The following is a 17,749-nucleotide window of genomic DNA, read 5'->3' on the forward strand; positions in this document are numbered from 1 at the left end:
CAAGATGGCCGCCGTGACATTACAATCCAAGATGGTGGACATTGGCCACCAGCACCAATACCGCTATTCACATTCTACTGTCCAGGTATCTTGTATCCATGTAGGCCTAATTGAAAAGTCGTTACGACACATTTTACTGACGGACGCCACACAGTTTTCAGGAACTTCATAGCAGTGTGTGTGTGAAAAACTATATTGTTGTGAGGCCTAGACCTGAAAATGTTTAATTACACACTTTTCCATTGTTTTCCACTGCCTAATTGTAAAAAAAAAAAAAACACAAACATAGTCAGTCTGAGACAACTAAGTTCAGAGGTCCTTAGTAACAGAATTTTATTGCTTTATATTTTTCAGTTGGCCGAATTATAATTTAAAATATACATTGAAAGACAATGAATTATATATTTAAGAAACTGTTTCAATAATAGTGATATGTGTAATGTTTGGGTCCAACAAACCTGGCAACTTTAAATATTATTTTTGAAATGAAAACTTCTTTAGCCGCGTTGAGCGATTTTTGGTAGGGGCAAAACTTATGGTTTCGCGTCACCGACATGCTAGTGACGTGTTCCGCCAGACTGGCGACGCGCAGCGGCCTGTGTACATGGGTAAAATCTTGTGAGTTCGCGTCACCGACATGCTGTAATAGCTGTGAGTGAAGTTAAATTGACCGCGTTGAGCGATTTTCTTTTGTTTATTTATTTACGTAGTGAATGTTGGTTATTTGTGGATTTAAGTTCATAGTTTTGTTTTTTCAAGGATAAAACATTATTCATTTTAATTTTAAAGTTATAAGTTTTTCATTTCATTTTTATTTTCCAAGGAAATTTTAACGTTATTGTGTGGTATATATTGCGAGTATTTGCTATATTTTAGTAGGTAGTTAAGTTACGGTTATGTTTTTTTCTGTTGTTTATTTATTTACGTAGTAATATTCTTTAAATGTCAGGTTATTGATTTATGAGAAGAAATGTTGATTATTTGTGGATTTAGTTTTTTTTTTTTTCAATGATAAAACTTCATTTCTTCTAATTTTGAACTTATTATTGGTAGAGGCAAAACTTATGGGTACGCGTCACTGACACGCTAGTGATACAATACCAAAATAATTTTCTTACGTACCTTTGACGTGGAAGTTATGTCATTAAACATTAGTAATAGGAAATAGCCGGTTCTGGGACAGGCGCAGGATCCAGGGGCCATCTTGGATGACGTCATCTTATCCGTATGCTAATCCATGCTAATCCGTATGCTAATGTATGCCAATCTATGCTAATCCATGCCAATCTATGCTAATCCATGCCAATCCATGCTAATCTATGCTAATCCATATGCCAATCTATGCTAATCTGTATGCCAATCTATGCTAATTCGTATGCCAATCTATGCTAATCCATATGCCAATCTATGCTAATCCATATGTTAATCCATGCTAATCCATGCTAATCCACCCGCCATTTTTTATTTCTAGAAATTTCCACCAACTTCGAATCGTGACGTCACCGTGGCACTTTTCGTCACGGCCGCCATCTTGGATTCGATTTTTTTTTAACTTCAACTTTTCGAAATTCGATGTAATCATCAGCCGCCATCTTGTTTCGTCTGCTGGTGGCCGCCATCTTGTTTTCGTCTGCTGGAGGCATCCATCTTGTGACGTCATAAAGTTCTGTTGGATTCGATCCATGGGACGTGAAAACATCCAGGATGTCGTGGTTACAAGGCGGACGCCTTGACCACTAGACCACAAGACCAGTTGGTATATAGTGGAATAAATAATCTATATATGCTACGTACTGATGGCAAGTTTATGATAAATGGGGGGGGGGAGGGTGTTTTTGCCTTCCTTAATGCATACCTAAGGCACCACATTTAAAATTAAAATTATTATACAGCCGCCATCTTTAATTCCAGCACAGACTACCAGATGGCGCTAAATTCAAAAATTAGTTGCCAGAGGCGCCGCCATCTTGGTTCTCTAGTTGGCTAGTAGATGTCGCTAGTAACGCGCGCCAAATTCAAAAATTAGTTGTCAGAGGCGCCGCCATCTTGGTTCTCAAGTTGGCTGGTAGATGTCGCTAGTATCGCGCGCCAAATTCAAAAATTAGTTGTCAGAGGCGCCGCCATCTTGGTTTTCAAGTTGGCTGGTAGATGGCGCCACCGTCGCCATATTTTAGTTCATATAATCGATACCAGATGATGCCACCGTCGCCATCTTTAGTTCCTAGTGTTGCTACCAGAGTGTGCCACCGTCGCCATCTTTAATTCTTAAATTTACTGCCGGATGGCGCCAAGTGTTATGTAGTCAGTCGAGACAAGTCGGGAACGAGTCGAGACAAGTCTAGACAGTCGAGACAAGTCGGGGGACAAGACGAGACAAGTCGGTAGCCTGTATTCACCAAGTTCTCCGTTGCCGTCACAGCCACCCGGGTATCTGACGAGTCCTAATTAATATACTCGTACACATCCTACCTCTATGACTTCTACAAACAGACTGACCATATCTACTCCAAAAGGACATGTATATATATTACACCCACATGCAAAAATAAATTAACCATCGCTGAAACAAATTTTCCAACATTAATTACAAGAAAAAAAAGTCCAGTAAGATACTGTATTTCGTCTATAATTTTATAAATTATGATAGAGTATTTATAAAATATTGGTGTTTTGAATATTGTTGTGTGGAGCAGTTGGAGCAATTGAAGCAATTGGAGCCAGTTTTGAACCGCTATACTACATCTCGACACTACTTAGAAATTATGCCTCCACAATTTTACCCGGACTTGGCACCGGGCAAGCATGGTACCAGAAGAGTAATGCAAGGGAATGGCTTTTCATTTATATTTGCGACAAACAAACCATCCATCCGATTCCGCAACCTTAAATCTTCATCATCATCATCATCATCATCATCATCATCATCATCATCATCATCACTACCATTGCTGAGTAGCAGAATGGCAGTTCGAGCTGCATCATTTTCAGCCTCTCTGTCCAGGGAAGTAATTAGACTAGGTCCTGAAGAAGGAAGTGTCCTTCGATGCAGAGGGCTGCGGGATCGCTCCCTACTATCATCCATTTCGCTGTCGCTGGATGAAGCCATGGTGACAGGAGCGCGGGTAGAGACTAGTCGAACTAAACAATAATTCTGTGAAACACAGGCTGCCAGTCGCAACCCTGTAGCTGGTGCGGTGGTCATGGAAATAGATCCTAGGAACATCCCAAACAACGTTCCATTAGCCCGGGAATGTCACAAACAACATTTACAAATACCCTGAGTGGCTTGGAGAGACGTGACCCCCCCTCCCCTCAACTCCGTTTACTCCTGCCCTAACACGCACCGCAGTGAAAGCCTCTTCCAAAGCATAGAATATATTCTACAAAGAACATCGCTGTAAGAAAAAATATGAATTCATAAAGTACGATTCCTGCTTGAATAATATTAAACGCCTCGAAAAACAAGAACTAATGCTAGCAAACAGTATTGGTGCGGTCAGGAGACAACTAATGTATCTGCTGCGTTAACAACAGACTCTATCTTCTAAATAATATAGATACGCAAATGATACACAAGTTTAAAGTATACACACTGGATGCATAGTAAGTGCAAAGGATAATTAAGTATACAAAATATAAATCTATATTCCCAGATAAATGTTGTCATGTATGGAAATAAATACTCTGATCATATTAAATTTATTGATTGCATTTAATTTTAACAGTAAAATATTTTTTTTAACATAATTTTTACAGTAAAATAATATTTTGAAAATTAAATGTTGACAAATTAATAACATGTCTAGCGGCCATATTGAAATGTTGTACTGTGATATACATTTGAGGACAACGGCCATGAAGAAGCTAGTTGAATCATAGATATCATCCAGTACTCGTGTACTGTGGTAAAAAAAAATGTATTTTGATCCGTCTGCAAATTACGTGGAAGTAACGCCGGGATTCCGCCGTGTGAACTACATCACCGAGGATGGATACTTTCAACTAGAGGTCTGCAACTTCGGTCATCACTGGGTCTCGAACTGTGACGAGGACAACCTAGATATACGCGAGCAAGCCTGTAGTAAGGTAAACTGTGTTATATATCATATACGACCTGACAGTAAATTTCCCACAAGCTTAGACATACTTAAGGCCGCATCAGCGACTGAAACTTTACGTGTGCGTCCAGGACAAGCGTCAATGAAGTGTGAGTTGCAACGTAGCACCGAGACGGTTATCAGATGGACTGAACAGTGTGACGGGTGGATACACCACACCTTAGAGGAAGGTGGTAATCAAATATGGTTTGCTAATTGCGACTTCCTACAGTGTAATATGCACCTGTTCAAGCCTCAGTCTGAACTTACAAATCCTGACAGGTAGTGACATACGTATAATTTTTGCAAGAGAAGCATTCCCGTTGTCACACCTAAGTGACTGTTTTCCAGCATAAACGTTTAGTACAATATCTAAGAATACTACAGATTCGACAACGGCAGGACCACCATCGAAGCAAGTTTTGAAACAGACATACTCAAATATAAGTATGCTTGTAAAGTGCAAATTACCATCACGTCTTGTGTTTCATACTTAAACCTGTTTATTTAATTACTTAAACATATCTACAAAATTTTTAAAAAAATTAAAAAATGTAAGAAATATATATATGATTGTAAATGTCTCTGTACTAACACACGTGTTGGCTATAATTCAACTTTGTATGTAAAACCCTAAAGTACTATAACTCTACATAATAATATTTTATTCACGAAAAATCATAAAGTTTGATACCTTTGAAAAGGCGTGGTCTAAGCAAACACCACGCTACCGGTGATGTGACGTGCTCTCAACCCGGAAAACTTATTTTCGAACGAAGGAATGTGTTGTTCGGACCACGATAACGTCCGAGGTGGGGACAGCCTGAAGGCAGGTTCATCCGAAATTTCCATGAAATTATTTTAAGTCAACACATGAAATTAGTGTTCAAACGTGAACCCACCCTAGGTCAACAATTACTGCCTTCAGTACTTGTGATGGAAACCAGTGGAAATTTCCATTAAATTGTTTTAAGTCAACACATGAAATCAGTGTTCAAACGTGAACCCACCCTAGGTAATATCTCTGACTCCGGTTGGCGACCCCGATTGACTTCACATAAATACGGAGGGACGACGAACAGAAACAGTCAGTTTTGATTCCGAGCTTCCATGAGAGAGCCTTCGCCTGATTTCTGTTCATCTACCATTCCGTGTCTCCTATTCACAGTCAAGGTAAGTGATCTCCAGGGATACTAAGCACGACTGACATTTTGTTCCGTCAGGGAAAAAGGCTTGGCCGTAACGTATTAGAACGATCGTAATATATGTGTTCTAACCCGCGGTATAAATTTTTAAATACTAGTATTTATATCGCGATAACTGTCTAAATACTTGCGACTACATCGTGACGCTTGTTATATTAACGGTAAATATTAACCATAATGATCGTGGCTACATAACTAATTTCCAGTATTTGCCAAGATTTACGAAATATAATATGTTTTTATAATACAGTTAAAATACGCGAGGCTACTTATTATAATTTACCACATTGACTAAGATAAAATATATACCGTTTACATTAAAACAAATAATGATCGCAACTATACAACTAATATTCAGTATTTGCATTCACGGTTGAAGATTTACAACTAATTCATGATATGTTTGGAAATTTATTTACTAAAAATGAATAACACCTGCAGTATGCATCGATAAATATCGTTTAAATTTCCAACCTTCCTTTAACATGTTATAAGTTGAAAAACATTAGTATTGTTCTCGAACCTTAGCCGGATCACAGGGTGAAGGACCCCCCAGGACGGCAAGGTTGTGACCAGGCCTCTAGGATGTAGCGGACCTAATGGTATTTTAGAGTGCCCGTGCTAGTGTACATTCAAAATATCTCAAGCTAAAGCCAAAGTTCTAAGTTAGGGTGCACACAAGATATCTCTCCCAATGCAGCTTGTGTCTACGAAGATGTGGATGAAGGAACGGACAGTGGCGTTTTTTTATTTAATACAATGTTATTATTTATATGAATTTAAGCCTTCTAGTCTACCGTACAAACTAGTGTCACGTATTTATGAGGCATAAAATATTTTTTTTTAATTAAAACATAAATGATCTGAGACTATTGTTTTCAATGTATGCTGCATTGCCAGTAGGTAGCACTCAAAGTTTTTTAAATTTAATTAACTTTTAAACTTTGTTGAATATTAACCGTACTTCCATGACCAACAGTCATGACGAGGTGTCAGAATATTCAGCACCGAAATACGTTTTTAGTTAACCGTACTTCCACGACCAACAGTCAGGAATAAATGTCAGAATATTCAGTGCCGAAATATTTTTAACTAGAATGTATTAACGTCCGTGAATGCTACTGATGCTTAGGTTAGAGTGTTATGGCTATCGTTAGACTAGTGTAGCATCCTACTTTTGCTGTTAATATAAGCAAATGCCTAATCTACCAACCTTTCCCAGCCTGGTTAGGTTTGACCATTTTGAGAAAGGCTAGCAGTGGAAGTTGCCCTGAACCTTAGGCTCAATGGTGTCTTACCTCAAGGTTGAAAAAGTAGTTAAGCACAAAGGTAGGCCGAATGAACAACCAGCTCACAAAATTATAAGAAAATTTTTCTGTTAGGTTAACTTGGGGGTAATATTTTAAAATAGAAACTAACTCATTTTCAGACCATCAGTTATATTTGATATTAAAAAAAACTTTATGAGTATCACAGTATTATTTAGTTAATTATAAATCTTCATAAACAATAAATAGAATATCACTTGTTACATTTGTTACTTGTTACATTTGTTACTTAAATTAAAAAAAGAAAAAAAAGAAAAAAATATGGGGCCTCAGAATATTAAATAAATATTAACGTTACTTTAATTCATAAATTTATGTTAGCAAAACAAAAAAAAAAAAAACAAACGATGAAAATTTATAAAATGAATTTAGGTAGGTTGTCCACATTTATTGCCGAACACATGCTTCATGCGAAGTATGAAAACGAAGAATCACTTTCCTGAATTCATGAGTGAGTGAATCCCGTAGCCGTCAGAAAAGAGAGGAGAACATCCTCTACTCCAAACAAAGGGTTACAAGTAGTTCATAGCATGGCCGGCATAGGGAAGGACTCCAGATCCATGACTCGTGGGCCGCTATAAAAACATTTCAAAAGACTAATTACATGGTGAAATATTAAAAAATAAATGTCCAGCATGATTTCCAGAGAAATCTGCGAAAACTCACCCAATAGGCGGCTACCCAAACTTGAAACTACCGCATGGATGCGGTGGATAAATAAAGAGCAGAAATTAATACAGTTTTTCACATGATGGTCACCAAGAAGAAGGAAGTGACCATAGATGGCATAACACAGTTAGCCAAACATAGTTACAAATGCACAATTTAAAGAATAGTTCCGAAAACTGAATAGCACACTGCCTTGACGAAAATATAATTAATTAAACTTTAAAATAATTAAATTTGTTCAGAGTTCTTTTCTTTGATTCTTGATGCACTTAAATTGGATAATAATTATGTGATAATAAAATACAATACAAATAGTTAGAACAAAACATACCTTCACTTAAAGACAAAATTACAAATAAATTACCCCCATAACAGAAATTCTTAAAAAAAAAATAAACCAGCGTTCAGTTTGCCGAAACAAAAAAAAAAACAACACACAAATAGTTAAGCAAAAACGAGTGTACGCCCAGCTGAATGCTGCAATGGCACACTAACGTAAATCCATACGTTGCTGTTTACATAAACATATATTTAACATTTTACAAGAAGTAAAAGCATTAGTTAAAATTAATCTATATTGTTAACGTCTGTACTGTAAATTTAACTGAAATACTGGATTGTAAATTTAACTGAAAATTAAAAACATTTTGAATGTCTAGCGATCATAACGATGAGTCTGATTATTCAGCACTAAAATCTGCGACCTTTCGATAACACTATAGGCATCGATCTGAATTCTATATTAGCTTATATATCCAGGTGCATTCAGATATTAAAAAAAAAAAATTGAAACACATTTCCTAAAATAATTCATCAGCGAGAGTTAATTTTCCTTTTTTTACAAACCATGCATGTACTAGTTTGTTATGATATATACCAACACATGTCAAATCACGAGTGTTGGGCTAAAATTTAATATCTAAAACGCTTTACGGAGAATTACCGTCTCAAGAATAACTAGAAGCACACTGAGGAAATCCAACACAAATCTTGCACACCTATGCTTTATTCCTAGCACGTCTGTAGGCTAGTTGTAAACTGTTTACATTGATCCCTCTGCGACTCGTGGCTACAGTGTTGTGCAACAGCTGGTAGGCAGGACGCTCCATAGTCTCGAGTGCGTGGCTCGATACCCGACCCGTCCAGTTTTATGTTATTACAAAAAGTGGTTCACTATGTCTATATATTTAAATCTTTCATAGTTTGCATTTACTGTATACGTTACGTCCAAGTGCAATTCCAGTATCGCATGCATTACTGTCTGCGAACCATAATATCGTAAGCAACCATGCTTAGTCCTCTTTCCCCTGACTGAACCAAATGCCAGTCATGCTCGGGGGACCGATGGCTTTATTTATTCTGACAAGCCACAAATTAAGCCGTATTTTTATTTTAAATTATTATTATTTCCAATGTAACACTTGCACCTGTAGCTTAGGTTCATTTCTCGCCAGTACCTATACACATGCATTATTAGTTTTTATAATTGTACATGTCCTAACACAGTTTTATTCTCTAGCATGAGTAATATGGATTTTCATACATTATTCTTTACTAGTGTATTTTCACATAGAATAGTTATTTTTCGTATTTATTAAACATATGTTTTTGAGTTGAGTAACAGCGATTAGGAGTTGGCGTCTACATAATGTACTGTAATATCCTAGCGGCTTACATATACCGCTGCGCTCAGGCATCGACCCTATGCTAGAGGGTACGGATAAGTCTTTGACCTCGTCTCAGCTGATATAACCTGTAATGCTATCACGACTCAACTGATACATACATAGTCTGTGTTAACGTCCTACTGCAGGCACGAGCCTTCAGTCCACCACAGTCAGAAGCCTACACATACCTGTAAAAAGTATTACACTTGTGATTGTTATTTTATGTAGTATCACATGTCGTTGTAGCCATGTAACCATTGATGATACCCTAGGGACAATATAGGGGTCACATTAGGAGGTAATATTTTCTGGTTGTACTTATGCTGAAATCAGATGTCCTAAAGTGTTTGGACACACACAGGAAAAGGAAGCACAGTTGACAGCACACTATGCTATGAGCAGCGATACATTAATTTCTATATATTATGGCTTTTTAAAAAAAATATATTAGTGTAAGTATGTATAGTATTTAAAAGTATTCCAGTAATATAACAGCAGAGCTACTTTCTTTCATTTTACGTAAATGGTCCCCTGACAGCATGGGGTGCTCGAGACATGTCGGGACACGACTCAGACTGTCATGAAGCGCGCGCCGCCTGTCTGAAGAGAGTGGTGTAAGAGAGGTGGTGGGGGAGGAGCTTCAACATACCTTCTGAAAGGTTTCCATTAGTGCTCTGACCCAGCGCAGAGCTACGTGAAATTATATATGCACTGCGACTCCATTTCCTTACATCGCGCACGATATTACTGAGTCCCATACAATATTAAATCATACATATTATTTATATTTTTGTTAACTCGTTATTTACATTTGCTGCGTATTTCATTACAAATATGTTCTTAATAAATAAAGTTTTCACGCAGGCAGTAAAGACTTGGTAATTCTTTTAAAAGTTGTTTAGTTTTCACGTACATACGTAGCCTAGCACTTTGTCACATAGCGGTAGACGATCTGTTAGAGTCTCGCCAGCAACATTATTACCATTACAATTAATTATTTTTAAGCTAGTATGAATTGCTTTTGTTTACACGGGAAATATTACAGCTTCAAACTGTTGATACATTTTTGTTTGTCATACATTGGTAAATTTAATTTAACAAGTTTGTAGTCCTGCATATAAACATTAAATTGTTTTTCGTTTATCAATTTGTATCACCATTTATACATTTCAATTACTCCTTTTTAAAATCTAGTACAACTCGCAGTATTTTAGTTTACTCAGACCTGCTTATATACATTCAATTGTTTTTGCTTATGAGTTCTCAGTCATGCACTAACATTTTTTTCATAAGGTTATAGTCCTGTTTGGACACATTCAATTGTTTTTATGCAAGTGACTGCTGGTTATTCTTCGACATAGTACTTAAACTAGTATTCCGTTGGTAGGTATCTACTTCTCCGTCGAACCGCATCGAGGCTTCTCTGCAGGATCCGGAGCTTATGTCAAGAGAGATGGCATCATCCACGTCCGCCGGTTTTTCTGCTAGTTCGGGGGTAGGCGCGATGGGTGCTAGTTGCAGGTTCTGCAAGAAAGTATTTACGGCCCGTAATAATGCTTTGCGACATGAGCGTCAGTGTGCCGGAGCCAATAACCGGGAAGCTAGCATTTGTGAAAAATGTGGCATCACATTCGCTCGTCGGGATAACCTGAAGCAGCATCTCCAAATTTTGTGCCGTTTCAGTGCCACTTTCAGGCACAAATGTACGAATTTAAATTTAATTTTTAATTTTTAAAGAAGAAAACCAAATAATAAATTTGTAATTTTTATTTTATTAAATTTTGTTTCCATTACTGTACACTTCGACGTAATCTTGTGCAACCCAGTGCACCTGCGCTTGTTCGCAGGCTTCAAACAGATACTGTTTGCTGACGATTTGCAATCGCAGCATCCCGGCCGCCGTTTGCGTCACGCCTTCCCTATGTAACGGAACGACTTTCGCGTTAGCGAACGCTACCCCAACTCCACTGCTAGCAACTTTCATTTCTCGGAGGCAAGCATACGTAAGGGTTTTGCAAGCACGCCTCTGGACCAAGTTACAGCCAGCGGCGACGCCTCGAGACAGTCCACATGACGCCTTTCCCAGGCGACTTAGCAAATTTAAACCCCCCTCCCCTCAACACCCGCCTGTGGCTTCACGAGAACTCAAACCCGGGCGGAGACCTTCTCTCCCCAAGGACATTCCCACTTGTCAAACAGAGCCCTCAGCGAAGTCTAGCGGCGGGAAAAATCCCTAACCTTGCTCTGAGCACTGGTCGCGAGCGCGCCCACTGCACTCTAGCGGACGTTTCTGTGACCCTCCAGACAGGTTCTCGTCTTGGCCACCAGAGCGCAATACTCATCCCTCCCATAAGAGACAGCTTGTCACAATCGACCTTGGCAGCAGTCGCAGTGCGATTGCGATTTTAGTTCGCCTACGACTCGTGTGAGAGCGCAGCGAACAGGTTGCAGTCTGCTTCGCCCCTTCGGGCATCTCCGGACACCTTCGGGCAATCACCACCACCCCCTTCTTTGGCTGGGGGCAGTTGCTTACTTTAATTAGGCGCCCCGACGCCATTTCAAAAAGATTCGGCAGGCAGCACGCGGTAAGGGCGGATCTCTCTTCGCAGCCCGAGACAACGCGCTTCTGAAAAGTCGTGAACGGCTTTCTCTAAAGCATGTAGTTGGTTATCGACAAGGCCATGTGCCTTAGCACTCAATTTATAATTTTTCTTGCTGCCCGAAATAGTTTATTTTTTGAAATAGTTTTTTTTTGTCTTTACTTATTATTCTTCATGGCGACAGCAATCTTCCGCGTCGCGCATCACCTGGCCATCTCCAGGGACCGACCTGATCTACTCCACCCCGCAGCTTAGACGGGGATCAAGAACTAGGATGAGAGATTCCGCTCCAAATTCAACTCCCATGCAGTTCATGAGTTAGTTCACCGAAATTCATCGCCTCCTGCTATCGGAGAATTTCTCAAGAGTGCCAGCTTTCAACATATTTTTCCCTGAGTGGAAAAAACCATAAAATAATGTATAATTCTGAACAACCAGTTTCAGGACACTTTTATTCATTTAACGAGTAAATGTAATTTTTGTTATAATTTGTCTTATGAAGAGCGTGCGCGCTCAATATTCAATGGCCTGTAAAGTTAAGAAACCAAATGACCATAAATTAAGTCAAATATAACCATGGTTACTTATTATAATATCTCGCCCCGGGGTCTTCCATTTGGTTTATTGTTTAACAATATTTAATGTATTAAGTATAGCCAATAAGGTCAACAATTTTCTTGGTATTTTGTTTCGGCTGTAATGCCATGGGTTATCTTCAGTGGAATAAGGTTTGTAAAGTAGAAATAACAGCAACAAAATCATTAAGTAAATGCCAATGTAAACCAAACTAGATCTTATTATTTTCTTATCCTTGATCACGATCCACATTAACCTTACCAAGTTTTAAGGAGGTTAATCATAAATTTTGTTGTGCGTGCGCTGTGCCCCTATGGGTAATGTGTTTAGTACTGTTTCTGCCTGGCGCTTCCACGGCCAATCTATATTTGTTCTTTAGACGAGATTTCATATTGATTGAGCGCAGCAGCACGTAACAATTTTTAATGGGGTTGAGTCACGTTCCTCATCCCTACACTGTCAGTACTGCTACCGACCATTTAAGCGATGCTTCGATGCTCGTAGGCACGAGCTGACTGCCTGCGAAGGTAACAACACCAGCCGTGGTGCACGCATCATGTGCGAGGTATGTGGTAGCACACTCTCTAGGGGGGATAACCTGGCAGCACATCAAATTAAATGTCAGGGTCCTGCCCGCATGCCACCACCACTCAAGCGTCGTAGCACAATGGTTGCAGGTGACAATGATGGGCAGCAACCATCGACATCTGCTGCACCAGTGGTGTTACCTAATATATCTGCAATGTCTCAGGGTCCATCAGACGTAGAGCCTGACAGTGTAGTGGATGATTTTAATAACGATTTTGTGGAAGTGGTTCGCGCCTTCAATGGTAATTTGCGCACCTTTATAGCCCGGAACAACTTTGAATGTTCACTCGACATATGCACGTATCTGGAGGCAATGGAGGAGAGGATAGTTGCACAACTGACTGAGGTCATAGAGACTTCAGGGGCCATAAAGTTCAACGTATGGCTCGAATGCAACTATACTAAACCGGCACCATTCGATGAGGGTACGGATCTTCGAGCTTTCAAGACACCTAATGTCGCCCTGTACAATGTGGATGACATTGCCGAGGCGATAAGGAACTGCATTCAAAAAATATGCAGGGAGGAGGGCGAATATGAAGGCAAGGGCTCTGGCTGGTCCCTCACCTCTGTTAAGCACATACAGCTTCGGGTCAGTAAGCTCGACCCGCTGCGTGCGTCCTCCTTCCTACCGCTTCCTCCTACCATTGCCGAAAAACATTCCGTCATCAATCCCCGGAATGTGGATGATGGCGAATGTTTCAAGTAGGCCATACTTGCGTCGTTTGTGGAAGGTTATCACCCAGAGCGAATCGACCAACGGTACCTGGCCCTGGAGACAAAGTTTGACTTTGACGGGCTTGATTTCTCCATGCCAATCAGTCAAGTCAAGGTGTTTGAAAAACGCAACCCAACAGTCTCCATCAATGTTTATGCAGTCGACGACAAATGCAAGGTGGTGCCACTGCGTGTGGGAGAGCTCGAGAAAGAGCAACACTTTGACCTCCTGTGGCTTACACATGAAGGTGCATCCCACTACTGCCTCATTAAGCAATTTCCGAGGTTAGTGGGTGCACAGCTGACTGGACATGTACATTCATTATGCATTTGTAAGCGCTGCTTCAAGACATTTGATGATCAGGATCGTGTTTCTGGCCTGACTGGCCAGGAATGTCTTGAGCAGCACAGGAGGTACTGTGTACCACACGCTCCAGTACGTGCGGAAATGCCATCCCCAGGGAAGGATGGTAAGGCACCAGTACTAGAATTTTCAAATTACCATTACATGGACAAGCTGCCGATAGTCATATACTGCGATTTTGAGGCTATGCTAACGAAAGTCAGCTCATGCCAGTCAGATCGTGCAAATGCATACACTGAGGCATACCAGAAGCACGAACCTTATAGCTATGGCATCTACGTCAAAGTAGATAACAGTGCGATCCCTGTGGCTTTAACAACAGACTTGCCGCAAGAGCCCATTATTTATCGAGGCGTGGATGCTGCAACCAAGTTCATGCAGGAGATTGTTGACATCGGCAGCAAAGTCAAAGCAATATATGAGACCTCAGTACCCATAACACCATTGAATCATGCTCAGCAAGTAAACTACAGATTGTCGAAAGAGTGCTGCTACTGCACTAAGACTTTCACTGTTGAGAACTATAAAGTCAAAGATCATAACCACATCTCTGGGGATTACATTGGGGCAGCGTGTAATGGATGCAATTTGCTGCGGCGTCGACCGAAGAAACTAGTCATATACTTTCATAACCTGGCATATGATCAACATTTTATCATCAAGCAGCTGGGTTATGACAGCAAAGAAATATTCATTATCCCACATACTGAGGAAAAAATGGTTACATTTTCTAAGCAGCTGGGGGACAGATTTTCGGTGCAGTTCGTGGACACGTTTAGGTTCATGTCGTGCGGGCTGGCCTCCCTCGCACAAAACCTACCTGCATCGCAGTTCACTAACACGATGGCATTCTTCGAGCCCCAATGTGCACAGCTCGTAGTGAGAAAATGTGTCTTCCCATACGATTATGTTGATACGTGGGAGCGTCTTGATGAGCGGCAACTGCCTCCCCAGGACTGCTTCTTTAATATTCTTACCGACTCTGACATTAGTGATGCCGATTACGACCACGCCAAGACTGTCTGGGACACATTCAAGTGCTCTACTTTAGGTGAGTATAGTGATGTGTACCTCAAGTCTGACGTCCTGATCCTGTGAGACGTATTTGAAAACTTCCGCACACTTTGCCTTTCTAAGTATGGCCTGGACTGTGCGCACTACATCAGCGCCCCCGAATTCTCGTTCGATGCTATGCTGAAGTACACTAAGGTGCAGCTTGAACTTCTTACAGACTACAACAAGTATCTGTTTGTCGAGTCGGGAATCCGGGGAGGTGTGGCGCAGTGCATGAAGAGACACTGCGTGGCCAATAACACCTATGTGCCAGAAACCTACGATGCGAGCAAACCAATAACACACCTTCAGTATCTTGATGCCAACAACCTCCATGGGTGGGCCATGTCTTGCCCTCTGCCGCACAATCAGTTTCAATGGGTCGCCGACACAACCATCGACTTTTCTAATGTAGCTGATGACGGCCCCATCGGTTACATTGTGGAGTGCGACATCGAGTACCCAGCAGCGTTTCATTCGTCCCACCGCGACTTGCCCTTCCTTCCTGTGAGACAATGCCCTTCAAATACATCTCAACCGAAACTCCTCACCACCCTTACCGACAAGTCCCACTATGTTGTTCACCATGTTAACCTCAAACAGGCCCTTTCCCACGGACTCCGCATAACCAAGGTGCATAGAGTCCTACAGTTTCAGCAGTCACCTTGGCTGAAACCATATATTGACCTGAACACCGTCAAACGCCAGGCAGCACAGAATGACTTTGAGCGGGACTTTTTCAAGCTGTGTAACAACTCTTGCTTCGGGAAACTTATGGAGAATCTTCGCAAGCGACAGAAGATGGAGCTGGTGTGCAGTGATGAGCGTCTGCGGAAACTTGTTGCACGTCCCACATTCAAGGATCGTACAGTTTACGACGACAGTCTGGCGTTGGTTCGTCTATCTAAAGATGAAATTTTATTGAACAAACCGATATATGCAGGTTTCGCAGTTCTCGATCTGTCGAAGAGTCTAATGTACGACTTTCACTATGGTACCATGAAGCCCAAGTACCAGGATGACATTGAATTGGCTTACATGGATACTGATAGCTTCATATATCACATACGGACAGTTGATTTTTACCAGGATCTCCAGAACGACCCCAATCTTCTGCAGAAGTTCGACATGAGTGGCTACCCCCCCCTGGTCATGCACTACACTCGACTGCCAATGCCAAGGTTGTTGGCAAGTTTGTAACACCCCTCGTGCCTCAAAATTGAATTATTTTGAATTAATTAAAAGGAGCCTTGGAAACTTGCTGGATAAAAAAAAATAAGTTAAATAAATTGATTTACCAGAGGCGGCACGAGGTGGGCAACAAACAAAATTTAGGAACTTCCTGTAACAAGCAAGGAGGAAGTTGGTGGATCGTTAAAATCAATAAATAAAAACTACATGATTAACTTGATCTATAGTTTCCCTGTTTTATTTGCCCTGATGAATTATCTTGTTTCCATTACTTTACATACAAAAGGTTTTAACAAGTTTCAAAGATTTAAAAAAAAAACAAAAGAAAACGAAAAGGGGCCGGCCTGTGATTATTTAAAACAAAGTACATTGTATTGATACATTATTACAACTTGCAAGGTTCTACTACATTAAATTTGTCGCTGATTAGTTTACCTTATCAGTGGATTAAGTGGATAGTCACTTATCGCTGGTTTGTCTTTAAAAAGGGGGGGGGGGGGATAGAAATAGAAACCATATCACCCGAGTCTTCCAGGTGTGGAGTTAAAAATGCCGAACAGTAGAATGGAAGGAAGCTGCTTCTTCTAATGGGTGGATCTCGGACTGCCGAAAAACATACTGATGGACAATTCGTCCACCAGTAGTTGCTGGATCTCGAATCTAGCTGAATATGTGCATCGCTGGGAGGTCGAACCCCTGACTGTAACAAGCCAAATCAAGACTGATTAGGACTTGAATACAGACAGTACATGGGGCAAGAAATGCCCGAAAAAATCTAAGGGGAGGTAGGGGAGGTCGCGAATTATCACTCACCAAAACAGGGGAGTTGCCTTCAAGCTGCCATCGCGGAGTCAGGCATGGTCCGTAGCTCGCGATTTGCGCGGCTGGGCGCGGATGATTTCTTCATAGTTAAAAAAAATTAAAAGGGAAAATTTCAAAACAAAAAAAAATTACTAACACTATGCAGACAGACTAATCTACTTGAATTTAGTTGAGGGATAGCATCCCTTATCTAGGACGATTACATAGTCGCTAGAGGTCGGATGAGGTCTTCCAGAGTCTTCTGAGCTCGCCGGAGATCTGTCTGCAAACGTGACGCGCGCTGATCTGTCGTCGCGGCAAACCGTGTCTCGTAATTAAAAGTGGGCGCCGGCTCTTACAGGTGGAGGGGGGTCTGGGCCACCGAAAGATTCCGAACTTGCCCGAATGCGGGCGGAAAAAAAAACTCTGGCAGGAGTTTTGAAGTTGGCATCACTGGGCGACAGTAGAGAACTCTGTCGGGGGGGTCTGAGTTGAAAACAATCGACTCGCCCATGGCGTCCATATAACTCAAGGGAAAGCAGGTGCTGCTCTCTGGCGCCCTAGAGGGTAGGCTAGCGGAGAAGTTCGCGACTTGGTCGCTAGGTAGCGCTTGCGATCAGTTTTGGCGCACTCGTTTTTTGCGAGGAGACCTTGAGGACGGTCACTGTTGTCCAGGGGGTTACGACCGGTCATTGGTCTTACTTGGAACTGTGAAGGGGGGGGGGGTGAGGGTAAAATGCAAAGCTGCTGGGAATCTACGTCCCGTCGTGCCTGCAGAGGAGCGAACTTAACGCTAATACGTGATGAAAAAGGCCAATCTCAGCTCGTCTCTGAGAACTGGTCGCCTGCAAGCTACAGGCTTGTATATGCAGTTTGGGTAACGAAGAGAAATG

The 17,749-nt window shown here is 41.1% G+C and overlaps 1 protein-coding gene across 1 annotated transcript; it reads left to right on the forward strand.

The window, feature by feature from the left end:
• The first annotated feature begins 12,809 nt into the window (after window positions 1-12,809).
• LOC134542710 (uncharacterized) lies at window positions 12,810-14,909 on the forward strand. Its single transcript, XM_063387177.1, has 2 exons — window positions 12,810-13,344; window positions 13,465-14,909. Exons 1-2 carry the CDS (start codon window positions 12,810-12,812, stop codon window positions 14,907-14,909), a joined length of 1,980 nt encoding a protein of 659 aa, XP_063243247.1.
• The last annotated feature ends 2,840 nt before the right edge of the window (window positions 14,910-17,749 follow it).

The sequence above is a fragment of the Bacillus rossius genome, assembly GCF_032445375.1.
Source record: "Bacillus rossius redtenbacheri isolate Brsri chromosome 9 unlocalized genomic scaffold, Brsri_v3 Brsri_v3_scf9_1, whole genome shotgun sequence".
Classification (NCBI taxonomy): Eukaryota; Metazoa; Arthropoda; class Insecta; order Phasmatodea; family Bacillidae; genus Bacillus; species Bacillus rossius.

What these genes read in the sequence shown, in the direction of transcription:
- LOC134542710 (XM_063387177.1), top strand. Translation starts at nt 12,810, where the DNA reads ATGGTTGCAGGTGACAATGATGGGCAGCAACCATCGACATCTGCTGCA. An exon ending in CAGTAAGCTCGACCCGCTGC is followed by an intron (nt 13,345 to 13,464) that starts GTGCGTCCTCCT and finishes CGTTTGTGGAAG; the next exon opens with GTTATCACCCAGAGCGAATC.